The sequence below is a fragment of the Uranotaenia lowii genome, chromosome 1 (assembly GCF_029784155.1).
Source record: "Uranotaenia lowii strain MFRU-FL chromosome 1, ASM2978415v1, whole genome shotgun sequence".
NCBI lineage: Eukaryota > Metazoa > Arthropoda > Insecta > Diptera > Culicidae > Uranotaenia > Uranotaenia lowii.
This window is the reverse complement of record NC_073691.1, coordinates 47,313,425-47,332,338: the sequence shown is the minus strand read 5'-3', so window position 1 is coordinate 47,332,338 and position 18,914 is coordinate 47,313,425. Positions and strand designations below refer to the sequence as shown.

Below are 18,914 nucleotides of genomic sequence, written 5' to 3'. Positions count from 1 at the left end.
CTATAAGAGGCTTTGTGATCTGAAGGAGGCTTTTCAATTAAGCCAAAGCCGTGGAACTCAGGCTGTGGAGGCCGTGGTGTGGAATTGTGCTTGCGCTACAAATTCTTGGAATAGGGCTGTCCAGAGCCAATACAATCTACGAGAGACTACGAAACTTTTCCGAATGGAAGGTGACCCCAAGAGGGGTGTTAAATTTAAGGCCGAGCTAGAGTTCGTTCTCCGCATGTTTGTCGTTATGAAGAAGAACTTACTCTAGAGCCTATGGGATCAGAATGACCTGAAGCTTTCTCAGAAGGAAATTCCAGTTAATCTAGCAAGTGACATTCTCAACGGATATCTCGAGTGATCATCAATCGCTCCTAAGTCTATTTTAACTACAAGTTCCTGGGAAGCTTATCGCAAGAATTATTCAAAAGTGATTTCGAGTTCATGTTAATCGCTCAATCAACTTTTCCGCGTATCACTGTTTTGTTAACCAATTTCTTGTAAAAAGTGTCTCAAAAAGTTTGCAGAGGTCAGTTTTTAAAAGACTTCAAGGTTCTCTGTGGTTTGACGGCACTATGTTTTGAAGAAGCCGTTGCAGTTTTTAAAAAAGTTTGAATTCCATGATAGCCTTTTCATAGGATGACCGAATGACCACACGAGACTTGATCGACCCAAACATGGTCTTGCTCTTCATAACCTTGGTACAGGGCTAACCTTAATTCATGAACCTTAAAAGATTGCTACATGACCCAAAGTGGATCTTGTTTGATGCTTAGACAAGGATCAAGCCTTACTTGTCTTTTTAAAGAAGAATTCATCCAAGGACATACTGGATAAAGAACCTCAAACATTACCAGGTCGAGGTTATACTAGTGAATGATCCTGGCTTGGGAATACCAGTCAAAGAAAATTATCACAATCAGATTCAGTCCCTCATATCTAATAATAAAGTCATCGAATGCTGCCCCATTTACTAACTATTTACAATACTAGTTGGGATATCCTCTGTAAGACTACTCAAATAAATCTTTACTTGCGTTCGCCGCTCGGCCTGGTGGATTGGACTTGTAATATAAAACCATGGAACAGGGCTGACCTAAGCCTTGCGAGGACTTTTTAGACCTGGAGATGACCCCAAGTGGGTCTGGACTGTGACCAAATAAAAGATCGAGCTCCTCATACTAATTGTCATAATAAAGAAAACATTACTCAAAAGAGCCTACGGGATCGGGATGACTCGAATCATTCTCGAGACAAGGTTTCTTGGAACATCCTGGAGTAAGTGACATACTCAACAGAGATATCTCAGTGGTCATTAATTGCTCCTTAATCTAAGTATCTTTAAAATGAGTTCTAGGAGAGCTTCGCGGGCAATCGCTTCAAGGCTGCTTTGGAGATCATATTTCATGTTCTGTTACCTCTTGAATGTATCACTGTTTCATTTACCAACTTTTACAATAAGTTGTCTCCAAAAGTTTGCAGAGACTTTCAGATGTATTTTTTTGAGAAAGGATTTGTAGACCTGGACAAGGCTTAATCGACCTGGAGTTAGTCTTGTTTTCCATTACCCTAGTACAGGACTAACCTGGACCCTACACTCTTAGGAAAGTTATGAAACTTTAACGACCGGAAGATGATCCAAAGTAGGTCTTATTTGATACTAAGACGGCGATCAAACTCTAGGTATTTGACTTGTTAATGAAGACCTGGTTGAGGTTACAGCGACCTTATAGAACCTATCGATACATCATACGCGAATTATATTATCTTGGAAATACCAGTTTAAAACAGCTCTCACAATCAGACTCAATCTTAAAGCTATGAAACCAGCTCAAAGGGTTAATCACAAGTTTTTTCTTACTAATTTTTTGAAAAATTTTCAAATAACGCCGTAAGATGACAAAATAAGTGCAAAAATATGTTAGGTAAAATAATGGTTTAACGAAGATAAATACAAACACAAATGGGTTAGTTATTCATGTTGAAAAAATGAATTATTATTAAGCATTTGAAGCTGTTTATTCCAATTGATAACAGAAAAATGGACAGGCAAGACGAACAGTAAAACAAAATAAACAAATCATTCGACTGAATTGAACGTAAACAAGTAACATAGGTCACAATGCACGAACAAACAAGCACAGGAACATAAATTGCACAGCTCATTCCACATAGTCTGTTGTCGGACCGAGGGAATACTTACAATTGTAATAATGTTGCATATCTACGCTCCGATAAAGTGTCATAGTTTATGTCCATTATTCCGATAAATCGAGTGTTTTTCAAAGTTTTCATCGATAGATTGTGAAGCAAATATGAAAGATAGTAGGAATGGGGAAAAAGTTACAATATGGTTGAAGTTATGACTTACTAATAGACCCTCATCGAAATTGTTTAAGGAGAATCTACCATGCAAGGGATCAAAATCCTTTCCTTCACCTTTTAACAATATACCCTTTTCTAAGGTTCACTATTAAAAATCTTCTTAAAAAACAGCCTAATCCCAGAACCAAAAAAACTCACCTCGCTTCTTCGTTTCGATGTAGAACCCTAGGATGGGTCCCTTGCCGGAGGGCCCATTCATCCAGGCCAGATCGACGCTGGCCTGCGATTTGGACAGCATCAGATCCCGCGGCGATACCGGAGAACCTTCCTGCGGCCCGGTAGTAACGTTTCCACTAGTTGCCGGCCCATAATCGATCGTTTGAGCCCGCACCGTAAAGGTGTACGTAACCTCTTCCTCCAGATTTTGGATGATCAAACTCGTTCCGGACACCTTCTGCTTGACCTGTTTGCTGAACTCTGTTGAAAGGTTAAGGATTATTAAAAATTTCTAGTTTAAAACTGTTTAAAACTTACTCTCGTTGTCTTCGGTTGTTTCGTAGGTTACGATGTAACCGAGAATTTCGCCGTTGCGCTTCTTCGGCGCGTCCCAGCTGACCTTGAGGCTGTTCATGGTGATGTCCGAGAAGGATAGGCCAATGGGGGCTCCCGGAAGGCCTTGAAGAGTTTTTACCGTAATTGGTGCCGAACGAGGACCATCGCCAGCCGGATTGAAGGCCAGTATTTGAATCCGGTACTCGGTGTACTTGTCCAGAAAGACCAGGCTGTGGGAGGTGTAGGAGGCCGGCACCACTTCGATCTCTTCCTCATGCTTGCGACCCTCTTCCAGCTCCTGGGGTGAGTCGGTGACCAGGTAGAAAATTTTGTAGCCAAGGAGTTCTCCGTTTTGCATGCTCTGTTGGGGAGCTTTCCAGCGGAGGCGAACTTCGGTTGATGACACGGGGGCCGCGTCAATACCACGAGGTTCTCCTGTTGGTACGGCTTCACCTACGTAGACAGCAACCGGAGGTGTCGGAGGTCCCGAACCTTGTGAGTTAAAGGGTTGAACGATGATTTCGTAGTTCCGATCCTGGGTAAGGTCTTTGAGAATTGCCGATTCCTGTTCAACGCCGATTACGTCCAGCTTCGGGGTGCTTTGTAACGTAGATGGGAAGTCGGAGATCGGTTGATAGAGAATTCTGTATCCTCCAGTTGTAGCGTCTCCATTCCACAGGTTTTTCCCTAACGGATTCCACTGAACTCTAACACTAGTCGTAGTGATCGGGACAACCTTAAGTCCAGTAATTCCTTCCGAGGGAGCAGCAGGTAGCGTTCTAACCTCAATACTTTCGCGGCTAAAGGCGGACGGTCCAATGTCATTGGTTGCCTGTATCCTAAACTGGTAAAGGGTGTGTGGCCTCAGCCCAATAGCGGTATAAGAAGTAACCGAGGGGTCCACCCGTTCAGGGAAAACTGTCCAGGGACCTTCGTTTTCACGGTACTGAACCGTGTAGTATCTTAGCGGAGCAAAGCCATCGCGTCCCGGAGTCCAGCTGAAGGTGATTTGTTCCGCTTGCACTTGAGACCTGGATATCGAAGGCGATGAGGGAGCTTGAGGGATTTCCCGATTGTTGGTTGTATAGACCAGAACTGCGGCAGTCTTACCCCAACCTAAGCGAGTTTGTGCAGTAACGCTGAACAAGTAGTAGCGTTCAGCTAGCAACTGAGTCGCCCGGAAGGTTCTATCCGATGGTGGAAACTCCCGACTGAAGTTAAGACTCATTGAACCGTTTAACAGGTAAGTAACCTTATAGGCAAGAATTTCTCCATTTGGTTCTTCCGGAACGTCCCAAATGATCCGAGCCATACTGAACGAAACATCCGGGAAGGAAACGTTCGACGGAGCACCTGGAGTATCCTCGAAGGTCTGAACCCTCACCGGTGGAGTACTCAAGGCACCATCTCCCAGTCGAGTGTAGGCCAGAACTTGGATGTCGTATTGAACAAATTTCTTCAACTCCGTCAGAGTAGTCGTAAAAGTCGAATTCGTAGCGATCGTCTTATGTAGCACCTGAGTCCTTCCAGCTGATCCGTAGAAAACTTTGTACCCCTCGATCTGACCATTGCGATGTTCCTTCGGAACGTCGCTCCACTTAACAACTATCGTGGTAGACGAAGTGGCATTCGCCTCAACTCCCAAGGGTCCAAACGAAGGTACAGCTTCTCGAGTTCGTTCAAACGCGTGTGGGCTCTCGTTCGATTGACCAACTTCGTTGACCGAGCTCATGAAAATCTCGTAGACAGACCACTCCTCCAAACTATCCAGAACGTGTGAATTAGCCGTCGGGTCTTCGATGATCACGTTGAAGGCCGACATCATGGATTTCTCATTCACATTTCTGTAGGTGATGTTGTAACCTCTGGGGTTTCCGAACCATTCGGTTTGCTGTAAGGGGATCCAGCGTACGCGTAGCTCCGTCGCACTCATAGCACGAACAGTGACGTTCAACGGGGGATGCATCGGGCGAGCTTGAATCGTTTGGAAGTCCTTGGTCGGTTCAGATGGTTCCGAGGGTCCGACTACGTTCCACGCGATTATTCTTAGACGGTAAGGTGTGAAAGGAGTAAGACCGGTTACTGTTAGCGTTGAAGCATCCGGATCGTGAACTTCGTACACCGTGAACCAGGTTAGATTCCGTGCCGTTTGACCTTCCACGGTCCATTTTGTGATCGAGGAATTACCGTCGAAGCCGGGTGTGAACTGGATGACCACCGAAAAGGCTTCGATGTTGGACAAAGCCAACTGGAAAGGTGGATGAGGTAAGACCGGTTCAACACCCGACTGTATTGTTGCGGTTCTTGGAACTCCAGCACCGATAGCTGTCAAAGCCGTTACTTCAAACCAGTAGTGAGTGGTTGCGATCAAGTTGATCACCTTGAAGCTTGTCGTATCGGAGCTTATGTTGAAAATCTTCAACGTATCCGGTTTGTCCTTTATCTGATATTTGAGTTTGTATCCCGTCAAAATGCCGTTGATCTGCTTAGGTGGGGTCCACATCACTTTGACCTCCCGATCGGAGACGTCGTCAAACTGTAGGGTGCTGACCTCGTCCGGAACATCTTCCTTCGTCTTCACCTCAATCGGGTAGCTTCGTTCTCCATCTCCAGGGTCAGTGAAACACAGCACCGTCACATTGTAAGCAGTAAACTTGTCCAGTCCTGTCATGACTGTGTCCTGTTCAGCCAGAGGATCTAGCAAACTTGGAGGTACCGTCATCATCTTAGCTTCCGTTTCGTGTTCTTCACCATCGATGATCTCGTAGCGCCAGGCTTGTATTTTATACCCTTGATTAATACCATTGATCTGTTGAGGGTTTGGAGGTTTCCACCATACCCTAATAGCGGTAGAATTCACAGGTTTCACCCTCACATTCGTGGGAGGAGCTTCCGGAACTCCTTCTTTCGTTTTGATCTTGGCACCCTCGGTATAAACTCCAACTCCCATATTGTTGTAGGCAGCGATCTGCACGATGTAGTCTTTCCAGGTGATCAGTTCCTGGATCAGATAGTTCCGCTGAGCTTCGTTCGTTATGTTTCGGTAGTTCCAGGGACTGGCATTGTAGCCGAACAAACGGTACCGAATGATGTATCCCAAGATCGCTCCGTTACGATGCTCCTCCAGCGGCGGTTGCCATTGGGTGATGATCTCCGAAGACGATCGAGCCGATCCGACGAACCCTACCGGTGGACCCGAAGGTGCTGTTTAAGGGGGAAAAGTTTTATTTATTAAGTTCTTCGACAGTTAAAAAATGTGCAATGATCCAAAACGTAAAACGATGAAAAATTAACCGAAGCAATGATTGAACCAAATACAGTTAAACCAATATCCTAGATTTGCCAATGGACTGAACACCCTCTCATGTCTGAAATTGAAGTATTGATCAAACTGCATTCGATTAAAAAACGGAAACAAAACTCCAAGCGAATGTGATAGGTACACTCGTTCTTCAAATCCTCAACATCATGCTCAACTTACGAGAAGGAAGTCTCCTCCTAAGTTCATCTGATGATCATCGCTCAACATTCAATGCGCGAGCACGCAACGCAACGCGGGTTCAGAGATTACAAAGTAGAAAAAGGTGGAATCGAAAATGATCAAGAGTTAAACAAACGACAAACGACAACTCGCGATATCGGTGGCACTACTTAGGGATGGGTTTTAGAGGGGACTATCTAAGCTGGTCAATTACCTTCTTGTGGTAGCTTGATGACATTGCTAGGGTCCGAGGGTGATCCTTCGCCTACTTTATTGACGGCGCTAACCCGGAACTGATAAGCAGTGGCGGCCTTCAGGTTGGAAAGCAAGATCCAGCGGGACCCTACCGATACGTTGCTCAGTTCGGTGACCCAGTTGAGCAGTGGATCCGGAAGAGGGCCTGCAATATCTGAAGGTTTTACCACTGTGATCCTTCGCTGTTCAGAAGTGATCCAATCGATGTGGACTTACCTAGTTCGGGAACCTCACGCTTCTGAATGATGAACTTCAGCACCGCACTGTTACCGTCGAATCCGGGAGTCCAGGAGACGTTGATCGCTCGCTGGGTTCCCTTGATCAGCCGGACGGCCTTAACGTTGGTCGGTGCGAACGGAAGTTCCACCACGCTAAGCCGAGCCGAGCGAGTTTCGTTTCCTCCCGGGCTGGTAACAATACACGAGTACTGACCCACATCAGAGGGTCGTACCTCGATGATCTCCAGCGTTCCATCGGCTTTGACGGCTATCCGTTGGCTATTCTTGATAGGCTGCCGCCTGGGGGAAATAAGCATTGGTACTATACGGTTGGACAAGGAAAACATAGGGCGTGAAACGTACTGTGGCTCCCGGTACCAGTCGATGTTGTACGGAACGGTCGGATCCGAGGACACTCTACACTGCAAGGCTGCCGTGTGACCTAAGAGGACGGTCGTATCCGCTGGAGGTTGCACGATTTGGGTTCGCACTACGATGAGAAAACCCAGGTATTAGTACTAACTCAAACTAAAAATTTCAAAAATTGGTTAAAGAAAATCTTGCAACTTACCCATGACCCCGAGATAGGCCTCTCCAGTAACTATACCGGCTTCGTTAGCTCGGACGCAGGTATACAAACCAGCATCTGACTCACGGACGTTCGAGATCAAAAGGTCTCCGGAGTCGAGAATCTGAATGCGGCCGGACAGTTCGATACCTTGGGATTCTGTTGGGATTAAAGCAATGTTGTTAAAGCAGGAGGGTAAAAATCACAAAAACGAACTCGAATTAAAGTTGAGGTTGTGTTGAAAAATTTCGGAGGACTCACCGTTGAAAATCCAGGTTATGTTCGGGGTTGGTGCCCCCACGGCTCGGCAGTTCATCGTGGCGTCCTTCCCGTCCAGAACGGTTTGGTTAGCCGGTGGCTGTTCCATGATCGGAACGGAGGCTTTAGAAAAGGATAATTTGAGGAAAAATGTTAGACTTTTCGGTTCTCCGATGAGGGAACAATTTTATGAATCGCTAACTAAATCGTGAACAAGTGTGCGGTTAGTTCATTGCTAACAAAAAATCATGCTTAATAAATGTGGTTGAAATCCTGAAAATGAAACGAAATGTTAACAAAACTGCTTTGAATCAGAATGGTTCGGTAATATTATTTAGTGTCTCTCTGTGACTCAGTAACTTCGATGAAACCCAATTCAAGTTCGAGTGTAGTCTAATAAAATGTACATCGTGTTTAAGTAACATCCTTAAATAACCCAATACAGCTGGAACATAAAATATTTTTTTTTGAAACATTGTTTCTGCTTTCAAAACTCCGAAAAAGATACATTTGTTACCGAATGTACCGTATGATCGCCTAACAAAATTTTTAACGGTCGCCATAGAAAGAGAAGTCCGCGTTAGAGAATACACCTTCAATACAGTGCTCTCGGACATGTTTTACAGTGTTGCCATAAACTTTAATAAGTCGTTCATTTTCCATTTTATTCTGTTGATTTTTATTTCTAAAAATTAGGATTAAAAAAAATTTAAGTTAATTATGAACGTCAATTTGATTACAATGACGTCGATTATAAACACAAAAAAATTCCAGACTAGGATTGATCGATACCGCATCGATCTTAGAAGGATCTATCTTTTCATCCCTAATTTTAGATTTTTGGATAGATTCTTAAGACTTGATGAAATCGTTAAGATCAGATATTTTCGATTAGATGTTTAATATCTTCTGATAACACATTCTTAGCACGAATACCGACTAAAATAGACATACAAATGGCGCAGTTGGCTTTCTGGGATCTTCGGCTGACCTTAAAATAAGCAATCCAGAGTTTTTCTTAGAGGACGAATGACCACAAAGGGCTAAAATCCTCTTTAAACAGACAAAAATATGATAGAATGGGAAAAATCTGGCAAAAACCCGGCAATTGATTTCAAATTTAAAAACGAGTAATATCTGGGTAAATCTAGGCAAAATTCTTCCATCATTCGTACAAAATCTAGAGAAAGAAAGGAGAAAATCTATTCAACTTTAATTTTCTTTTAATTACTAATTTCTAGTTATTACTTCTGAAAATTCGTTTTCAGTCTCAAAAATCAAAACTTTCATTACTCATTTTGGATTTTTGGTAAATTTTGCAAATATTGTGAATGAACTCGGGCAAAAAAAACGGGCAGTTTTTTTTTCTATAAAATCCGGGTATCCGGTCCGGACTCGCCTCACTAGTCCACTACTTAACTTAAAAGCTTGACAATAATAACAATATTCCATTTATCTAGTAAATTAAAGCAATATGGAATCATTCCTTTTTGAATTAATGGTATGTCCGAGTTTTCGGTCCCAGAAAATCAAATTTTGGCAAAAAATTTCTTGACGTTTTATGCATTTCTAACTCATTTGGCATCGAAATTAGAATTTCGATTTTCCGGATTTCCTTTGTTGAAAATCTTTAACGGAATTCTGAAAGTCTTCATCGTAAAATAAAGGCATTAAAACTAGATTCCCCTTTTTAAAACGAGATTCCTGCTACCTACGAAAAAAATCAACAGGTTCAATGATTTTCAAAATAAATTATGCCACAGATAACAGATTTTTAAAAACCAAGTTAACAAGTTTTATGTTTTTCAACTCAATTTTTCTGAAAAGAGAAATCCTAGATACCGATTTTGAGGGGTTAACCTTCAATTCATTCAAATAATGATTCAATATGATTAAATGCTAAAGGAGTCATGCGCGGTGTCATGCCCCATTCAAGCGGCAAAAACCCGTTACAAAATATACGGAAACGCTCGAATTTCTATAGAAACATTTCCTAGTTGATGTAGTTTTGACTTTTCAAAATGTGTATCAAACAAAAAAGGCTTAGGTTGAAAAAAATCGGTCCTCTCAACTCAAACAGTTGTAGCTAGCAAATCCTGGGCCGAATTTCACCAAATAACTTTTGCTGAGTTAATCAGAGAGTTTCAATTTGCTAGTTTTTTTTTTGGAAAAATTTGTCACTAATGTGCCCGCCTACCGCTTAGTTTACACAAGCAAATTGTATTTCATTTTTTTATCAGCTTCAACTTCTGACGTTCTAAATTCTCCATTTTCTTTTAAATTTTAGGAAGATAACAAATTTGAAAAATATGAAAGAGGTTGTAAAACTGAAATTTAAATAATTTGCCTTCACCATGCAGTATCGCTTAATAGAAGAAAACGAGAATATTGCCGTGGACTAAATATGTACGGAATCATGTGAATATTCTTCAATTTTTAGAATCAACAGATCTTGGCCCTTCTAAATGTAAAAAAGATGTGGGTCTTCTATTTGCTTCTATGGCAAGAAATTTATATTAAAGTAAAATTTCCACAACGAGTGATTAATTTTCCTGTAGGCCCTTTAGAAGTGTAGGGCTTCCACTGGCAGTCTAACTTTCTTATCTTTCTTTTAAACATGGCTACTACCAGGCCCGTGCGAAGGACTCGTCCATGGGAGGGTCAAAAATCCGGTGGGTCATCAAAAAAAATTTCATAATTATGTAACTCCATGTTTTGTAGAAAAAAAATAAAAAAAAATAAAGCACTTCAAAAACATTGAAATTTTGCTTTAAAGTTACTACTTGTTATCATTTTTCAAACTTTTCATAGATTAACTAAAAAATCATGATCGTTTTAAAAAAGATGATTGAAAGAAATAAGAATAAGTGAAAGGTTTATAAACTTTGAAATGCATGACAGATAGATTAATATTTCAAGCACTAAATATTTTTCCGATGCTAATTAAAATACTGAGTCCTGGCAAAGACAATAGCTCGAAAATCAGTTTTTCTTAATGAAAATTGATGAATATTTTGTTTTCAGAAAACAAAAATTCAGAATTGAAAAAACAAAGACAAACTTATTAATAAATATCTCAAAAAATTAAAATCGTTCTCTCACAATTTATTCGAAAATTTCCTAAAACTATACAATAAAATTCGATGAAGTCATTTAAAAATGATGCCTTTTATTAATTTCGAATTTCGAAAAATATTTTGATTATGATGATGATGAATAATCTAAAAATAATAAATTAAACAGTTTTAAAAATTCGACAAACATCATAACAATACCAAGGTTTCATCTAATTAAACTTATTTGTTGAAGCCTGCTAAATTATTGAAATTTTGGCTTTACAAATATCCCAAATTTAAATTTTGCAGAAACTTTTTTTAAAAATTTGTTGAAACTCCCTTATTGAACAGAAAACTTGTCTTACTTTTTTCGCAGAAGTCAAAGTAACTTGCCGTCTTAGAAAGCTTGATAATTAAATTTAAACCTTTTATTTAAATTGTCTTAAAAATTCCGATTTTTCTTATATGATTTCACGCATTTAAAAATTATATTAACAAAAAAGCTGATAGAAAAAAAACAATAACTGCATATTTGGATTTAATAAATTTAATGAAAAATTAGCTATAAAGTTCTTTCCACTTCGGAAATATGTGAATTTTGTGGCCTTGTTTAATTCATGAAAAAAAACCTTTAGACTGTGGAATTGAGCATTAGAAGAACAAGAAACACAAAACAAAATTGAAGTTAATATTTTTTTCTTGAAGAAAATTTTTAATTAGCAGAGAAAATGTAATGACATTTTTTAAATATCAAATTGATAAATAGTAAAATTAAAGTTAAAGTTTTTTGGCTAATTCTGATGACTATCGTAAGTATTAAAAGCCTGTCACATTCCTTCCTATTTGTGGACATGTAAAATATGTATTCGATGAATGAATTTTGTTAGCTTCAAATTCTGAATTTGGTTGGTTAGACCTCTTAATAAAAAACCCTCTTCTTAAAACAATCCATATTTTGTGTCAAGATTTGAGTTTCAATACAGATGGTCTATTCAAATAAAATCTGAAATTTACAGTTAATAATTAATATTAATTTGGAAACGTCTTAAAATGAAATGTGTTAGGCCTTGAGTGATGTAGGATTAAATTCCGCCGGAGGCGAGCAAATTTTCTGACATGAACGGTAAATTCCTTTCTTGAACTGAAAATTTTACTTGGAAAAAAATCTCCATGGGGGGGGGGGGTTAAACGCCTAAACACCCCCCGCCCCCCCCCCCCCCCCCGTTCACACGGCCTTGGCTACTACTATTTTATGTTTACGAAATCCGATTTAAGATTTTATATGCTTATGATTGAAAAAGAAACAATAATTGTTTCTCAATTTTATATCCTTTGGTTTTGTTTATCATTCATTTTAAAAATGATTTAAAGAGAAAAAAATTTAAAAATTTTAAATTAAGAGTTGAAATTTGTTTGCAATAGCTTTCAAATAATTTTCTTCTACAGAATGCATTCGAAAATCCCATTCTTTTTCTATGTCAAAGATAGCGAAACTTACTAGACAAATTATTTAAGAAGAAACATTCAAAATTCGGAATGTTCCAAAATAAAATTTATTCATAAAATCGAATTTAAGATATTGAAAATTTATTCAAATCGAACGAGTATGGCTCTCAATAACTTATAATAGTTTCATTTTTCTCTCGCACAAAAAAAACCTATACTTATATACCTATATATTGTGCCTCTACTACAACCAAACTATTTTAATTATGATTAATGGTTTGCATCAATAATTTTTATTCTTTAACAATAAATTAAAAAACAAATCATGGTTATTAAGAAAAAATTGTTAATGAGAAAGTTGTTCTGAGACCAAAATGCGATTAAAATGATTAGAATATATTTTTTATAATATAATTCACAGTAAAATTTCAAACATCATGTAGATACAGCAAATGTAGCAATGCATTTTTTAATATATTTTCGGGAGCGGAGATTCCTTTTTACGATTTTTGGTGTATTTTACGATATTAACAAATTCGATGGAAGATCATAAATTCAAAATCATAATCAAAAGATTTAAATAAATCTCAGAATAAAGAGCTTATCTCACCTACATAAATAAAATTTAAATAAAATAAAAACATCTAATTTAGTATCAAACCTGAAATTTTAATTTCCTAAACAGATTGCAAAATAATAAATGAGGTTCTGAATCGAAGTAATGTTTCTTATGCATTCAAAAGAATTACACTTATAAATTTAAAAACCATTATACAAATTTTGAATCCGATTTAATTTTATTCCGTTTCAAATCTATCACATCAAATATTCATATTATGGATAAAAAAAAAATGCATGTACTCTAAAACAGAAAATTCTTCTCTAGATTTTTAAATTCAAGTTAGATAGTTAAAACACAAAAATTCTTGCAACAGAAGAAATTGTGTGTGTTTTTAACTATTACATTTATTTAGAGCTTTCATAGACAAGTCGGGATAGTAAGTATTTAATGATGCTGTTTTACCATTTCTCATTCCTTTGTGCTTTGTCGATAAACATTTCAATTCATCTCCAGAACCTAAAATACATATTCACGAATAAACATAAGGTTAATTTATTCACATTTTTCGAAGTTCAAGGAATGTGAGAGCTAATTTTACTTATTTACTTATTTATGTTAGGGTAGGTGTACCCTCCTCCGTCGTATCCCTCTGATTCGTCTTAATTCATGAATGGATGTTTTAGAGCCGAAAAATCAATTTCCACTTTAATTGGCTACTTCACATGATAAACTTACGCCTGTGAATTTATTTTCTTTCACAAATTTGTCACTTTTGAAACTATTTTTTGAGATATTTGATTTTGAAATCGCGAAGTGAAATTAATTATTGGCGCACTCCGCCATATTGAAAGACGAACTTAGTGATCCCCCCAACGTGTTTCTTTGTTTTAACGCTTCCTGTCAATGCATATAACAATCAAAATCATCAAATTCAACAGAAAATGTTTAAATAAAATTTGAAAAATGATTTCAAACTAATCTGAACTATATAAATTTGTCAATATTCGATTGAAATCGAATCGCTCGGCCCCCATAATTCGTCGTAATTTTGCGACAAGAACAGGAAACCGTTTTGCAAGAATTGGAATTAGACCGGTTCATTTTTACTATTTTTTGCTGATCACAGTCGGACTCATAGAGAATGAACATAATTGATTTCTAAGTAATCACAACACAATAAAGTAATTTTGTTTATTTTGAAGCAAGAAACTTGATGCGCTGGGAGATAAGTGAAAAAAGTCTATTTATGTTAATAAATTACTTAATTGTATTCAGCATTGCTTATAATGCATGGTTTTGAATGAACAAAGAATTGATGGCTTTTTTAGCTAAGTGGTTGGTGTTTTACAAATTATTTACTAACAGTTCCGTGCAATATTTAATAGACGTTTGAGTGCACGCAAGAATATCTCCAACTTTACACATTTCTAACGTTTAACTTCAATGACATTGTTTCTTCAAAATTTTATTTTTTGAGATTTGATTATTTTTGGATTTATTATCTGATGACACTAAACCTTTCTCAAGTATTTGAAACATGAGATACATCAACTATATGAAAATTAGACTTTTTTAACTTCTTTCATTCAAATTGCAATATCTCACATACGACCAAACGCTTTGCTCTACAGAATGGTCACTGAGAGATCCTTGAAAACTAAAACTTCTCCAGTTTTCAGAAATTCTCTAAATAAAATATACTAAATAACTACTCGAGGAAAAAAATTCAATTCCTGGACCGAAAACCTCGATTTCTATTCAATTTTTGCGATGCATGAAAAAACGATGCCAAAAACTTCCGTTGAAGGTCAAAAAGACAAGAAAGTTTAGATGAATGAATAATTTATACTTTGAAATAAGAGTTCACGAGTCTCTGGTTTGGATCTCAATACAAGTTTGGATTAAAAAAATCGGTAGATATGATTTTTTTGTACATAAAGTCGTCAAAATTCAACAAAATTGAACCCCTTTTATATGACGATTCCTACCATATAAGTTTGAAAACTTGACTGATGATTGCTTCATTTTTTATAAATTCTCAGTGAATTTTCAACAAAAGATGTTTTTTTATTTTTTTTTTTTTCATATTACAGTTTGAATGAAAAACAAGAAAAGTTTAATTTTAGTTTAATCACAAACATTTTTGCAAAAACTTTTATCGCTCGCAAAAAAAACAGAACAGATGAGCTGAACCATTCTAATGCGCATTACACGCATCAACGTGGTGTTGCTTTGTTTCGATATCCTTCGCCAGGGTTCCCACATGTATAAGAATACAAATGTTGACAAAACGTAAATGTGATTCTGCCTCTCCTCAAATGTCTTACTATTCAGTCTCATTGCGTAGAAAAACATATAGTTCTATTAAAAATGTTGATGTTCTTTAAATATGGGTAGTTTCTATGTAAATTTGTGCATTGAAATTTGTGTTAAGTGTCTGTATGAATGTTATGAAATCTTATTTTACAGACAAATCCTGGATCATGGCAGCCCTGTCCGTTGGAGAGTGTGTTGGTAGAAAATACATTTGCAGGGTGGATTCAATTTGTAAGGTCTAATATTTTGCTGCCTGCAATTGCTCTAGCCAAGCAATGGTACCTAGCTACAATAACGCTACCTTGAGATTTCTTGGCAAAACCATTTTATTGCGACTTAGTTTTTATTCGAACTTTGCAGTTATCCTGCGCGGTGGATCCGAGCGAAGTAAATAATAGCATTTGCATGAACCGCAACCGCAAAATTTAAAATCTATCCCTCATGAGGGAGGAATAATTTGAGACAATTTCGGTAGAATTGAATAGAAGGTAAAATATTTTGCTGCCTGCAGATGCATTACCCAAGCAATGGTAGACCTGTTTACAATAAAGCTATCCTACACACTAAGAATGCATTTATTCCTCTCGGGATAATGAACTTTCGAATCACAGGGAAATTGCACAGAGGTCGCGAAATTCGAAAGGAACTTCATCCGAAATACGTGACACTTCGTTTTCCCTGAAATCCAGGATGGGATTAAAACGAGTGCACAGGTACTCGAACCCTCGGCCTTAATTCAGGACAGCTATCTCCTGAATCACGTGAGATTCATCTAGAATCGCGCGTTTTTTGTTGGTGTGTGAGTGAGCAACCGTTGTGTATCCTTTTCTACCGCGTGTGTGTGTAATGTAGCGATAATTTTTTGTCAGTTTGGTTTCGGTCAGACAGTAATAAGCTCCTAAGCTATCAAGATAAAGCTCATCGAAACAGTTTGTCTTCTGGTAAGTTGAGATTGCTAATTTGGTAGTTCCTAATAAAAATTCTCGAAATGGTGTCCCCCTTCCAGATATCTTCGTTGGCAAACGCGACAGATCCTCCGGTTTTCTCACCACCCGCCCTATTGGTTCAGAAGAATGCCCAGTCAGCACCGATTATGACAACTGTTCAGCGCTTTGAACAACAGAATCTTCTTTTCGGGAATCACCAAACAACCAACGGCACTTCTTCTCAACCCGAGCCAATAACCATTTTGTAAAATGGCCCAGCAAAACTTAGGAAAACCAATCATCCAGCAGAGTGAAGTGAATTAGTAAGTAAAATTGTGTTGTGTTTAAAAAAAAGTTAAACAAATTTGTGTTAATAAATTGATTTATTTGTGCATTAAATAGGTGTTTTTATTTAAAAACAATAAATTTTACTCGTTTGAGATTGATTAGAAAAAAGCAACCAGGGAAAACAAAATTTAGAATTCCCCTGAAAACCTCGAAAGAAAACCTTCTCGAATTCACTGGAAACCCCCGTTTCGACATTACAGGTGAATTTGACAGTTGTTTTTCTGAGCTGTTTTTCTGTCCCGAGATCGTCCTGTAATTTCAGCTGTTGAAAATACAGGACGAAACCGACCTGACCACAGGAGAAAAGATTAAGTGTGTAGTTTCTTGGCTTATTGCGACTGGTTACTCGAAAGAACTTCTGCTGTTATCCTGCGCGGTTGATCCGTTCGATGTAAGCTAATGCAAATTGCATGAACCGCAACCGCAAAATTTTAAATGTGTTTCTGAAGAGGGTGGAATAAATTGAGACAATTTCGGTCTCCTTGTACGACGGAATTAGGAACCTGGTACGACAATGAAGGAACTTGAATGAGGAAAATAAATCATAAATTGACTCAAAAGTACGTAATGGATTGATCTATTTCCTACATAGTTTCATAAAACAGAATTGGAAATATAGTTTAACTACTAAACATCAGTTTTAAACCAACGTGGAAGGCAATTCTATTGAAATAATGAAAAAAGCTTCCTTAAGCCGTTGTCTTAGGGGCCTTTACCCTATAATATTTTAATGGCATTTTGGCGAGATGAACTCTAGTATTTACTTATTCGCTGAATTCAAAATTGTGATTATTTTTTTTTCTATCAGCTTTTGTTTTCGGTATACATTTTGAAAATAGGTAGAAAAATCCAAACAATGTGTGCACTTTTTTGATTAAAAAAATATTACAAAGATTTAGAAAATAAAAGCTAAATGATAAATTCTCCTGAGTAAATTCGACTTCTGGGTAAAAATTATAAAAGTATTCATTATGTTATTTTCCCCCGTTACAGGAATTGTGAAATCATTTCGACCAAAATAAATCTTGTGTATCTTTAAAGCTGAAGTCGAAACGCCTTGCAGTCTTCAACAAAGTTGTTAAATTGATTACCATTTACTGAACAAAATTTCCTTTTTTGATAATATTTATTAAATTTTGCTAAAAATTGTAAAATAGATATTTTCAATGCGTTATACCTCCGAAACAAGATTATCTAGGCAAAATCTATATCGTTTTTTCCGCGAATTTGCCACAATAAAGAAAAATAAATTGATTCAAACTCATTTTTGTTAGTTTTTCATGTAGGTTAGTTATTTCATCAGATATCCATGGTTGATTTCACTCTAAACTGTTTAATTCTAAAACTTGTGTTATGACTTTTGCGATCATTTAGAGTTTTCAAGAATTTTTAAAATAAAGTGTTACAGAACTCAATGATCAATTTTTCTTAAGACCGAGAGTAATTTGTGTTTCCGACAAAAGAGTTATAGAGGTTTATTTTTATTTATTTTTCACATTAGTGTTTTGAGAGACGAGCAATCGATTACAGTTATCAAATTTAGGGTCCAAGGTGGGCCAAAGGAGTCGTCCATATTAACTGATTAATGTTTTTGCGATATTGGCGTTATTATAGTTCGTATTGTGATGAAAATTAGCACATGAGTGTTTTGAGGGACGAGCAATCGATTTCAAGTTTTGAATCGTGGATCAGAAGTCGGCTGAACTACCATACCCAACTTTAATGTTTTTGCGATTTTGACGTTATTCTTGGATTGGATTGGATTGAGATGAAAATTTCCGCATAGGAGTTTTGAGGGACGCTTTTTTGCTTTCAGGTTTCAAATCATGACTCAGGGGTCGGCAAAAGGGGTTATTATCTGTTCACAGTTTTTAAGATATTCTCTTGATTGAGCATAGAATTTTAATGAAAATTGACACATGGGAGTTTAACAGAAAAGATAATTGATTTCAGGTGTCAAGTTTTGAATCGTGGTAAAAAAAAAAGCCGTACATGTCAGTTGCTCACTGTTTTCGCGATATTGTCTTGATCATGCATCGGATTGAGATGAAAATGTTCAGATGAGGGTTATAAACTATGAGCAATTGACTCCAGGTAGCATGTTCCGTGTAAAGGGTCGGCGAAAGGGGCGTCTATATTCACTTTTCTCTGTTTTCAAGTTCCTGACGTTATTTTACACATAATTTGAAAAGAAAAAATGGCACAAGGGAGTTCTGAGGAACGTAAAATTGGTTTCAATTATCGAATTTCGGGCCATGGGACAGAAAACGAGGGTTTCATTGAAAGTTCAGTGTTTTGTGCAATAATTTTGTTGGAGGCAGTTAATTGATACCAATTTAAGTGTGAAGATCAAGCAAAAGAGCCGTGTAAAGCTTAGTTCTTTTAGAAATGGGACAGTTACGAATGCCTGTATCTAAAAAACTATTTGTTTGAACGAAATACTTTCTATGAAGAAAAAGAAGGTAATGTTATGATCTTTCATGAAAAAATTTGAAAAAAAATATTTACCGTTTTTTGTTAAAGAAATTTCTACTTAATTCTTGGTATCACCCATTGGCCGGCGCACACTTTTTTCAGTCATGGTATTGATCAGTTTCTCCAACTTATACTTCGTAAAA

At 37.4% G+C, this 18,914-nt stretch overlaps 1 protein-coding gene across 8 annotated transcripts in view; it reads right to left on the bottom strand.

Moving 5' to 3' along the window:
- The window catches only part of LOC129750125 (protein sidekick), a 59,972-nt gene that overhangs the window by 25,361 nt on the left and 15,697 nt on the right, over window positions 1–18,914 (bottom strand). For 2 of the 8 annotated variants that reach the window (XM_055745373.1, XM_055745393.1), the window contains exons 4-11: window positions 7,646–7,765; window positions 7,388–7,543; window positions 7,180–7,306; window positions 6,815–7,116; window positions 6,558–6,752; window positions 6,344–6,370; window positions 2,845–6,066; window positions 2,509–2,787 (exon numbers count right to left, since the gene is read on the bottom strand). In XM_055745373.1, the coding sequence (XP_055601348.1) occupies window positions 2,509–2,787; window positions 2,845–6,066; window positions 6,344–6,370; window positions 6,558–6,752; window positions 6,815–7,116; window positions 7,180–7,306; window positions 7,388–7,543; window positions 7,646–7,765 (4,428 nt within the window). Of the gene's footprint in view, window positions 1–2,188; window positions 2,210–2,508; window positions 2,788–2,844; window positions 6,067–6,343; window positions 6,371–6,557; window positions 6,753–6,814; window positions 7,117–7,179; window positions 7,307–7,387; window positions 7,544–7,645; window positions 7,766–18,914 lie in introns of all 8 variants that reach the window. The other 6 variants (XM_055745385.1, XM_055745400.1, XM_055745365.1 and 3 more) reach the window with 5 other exon arrangements.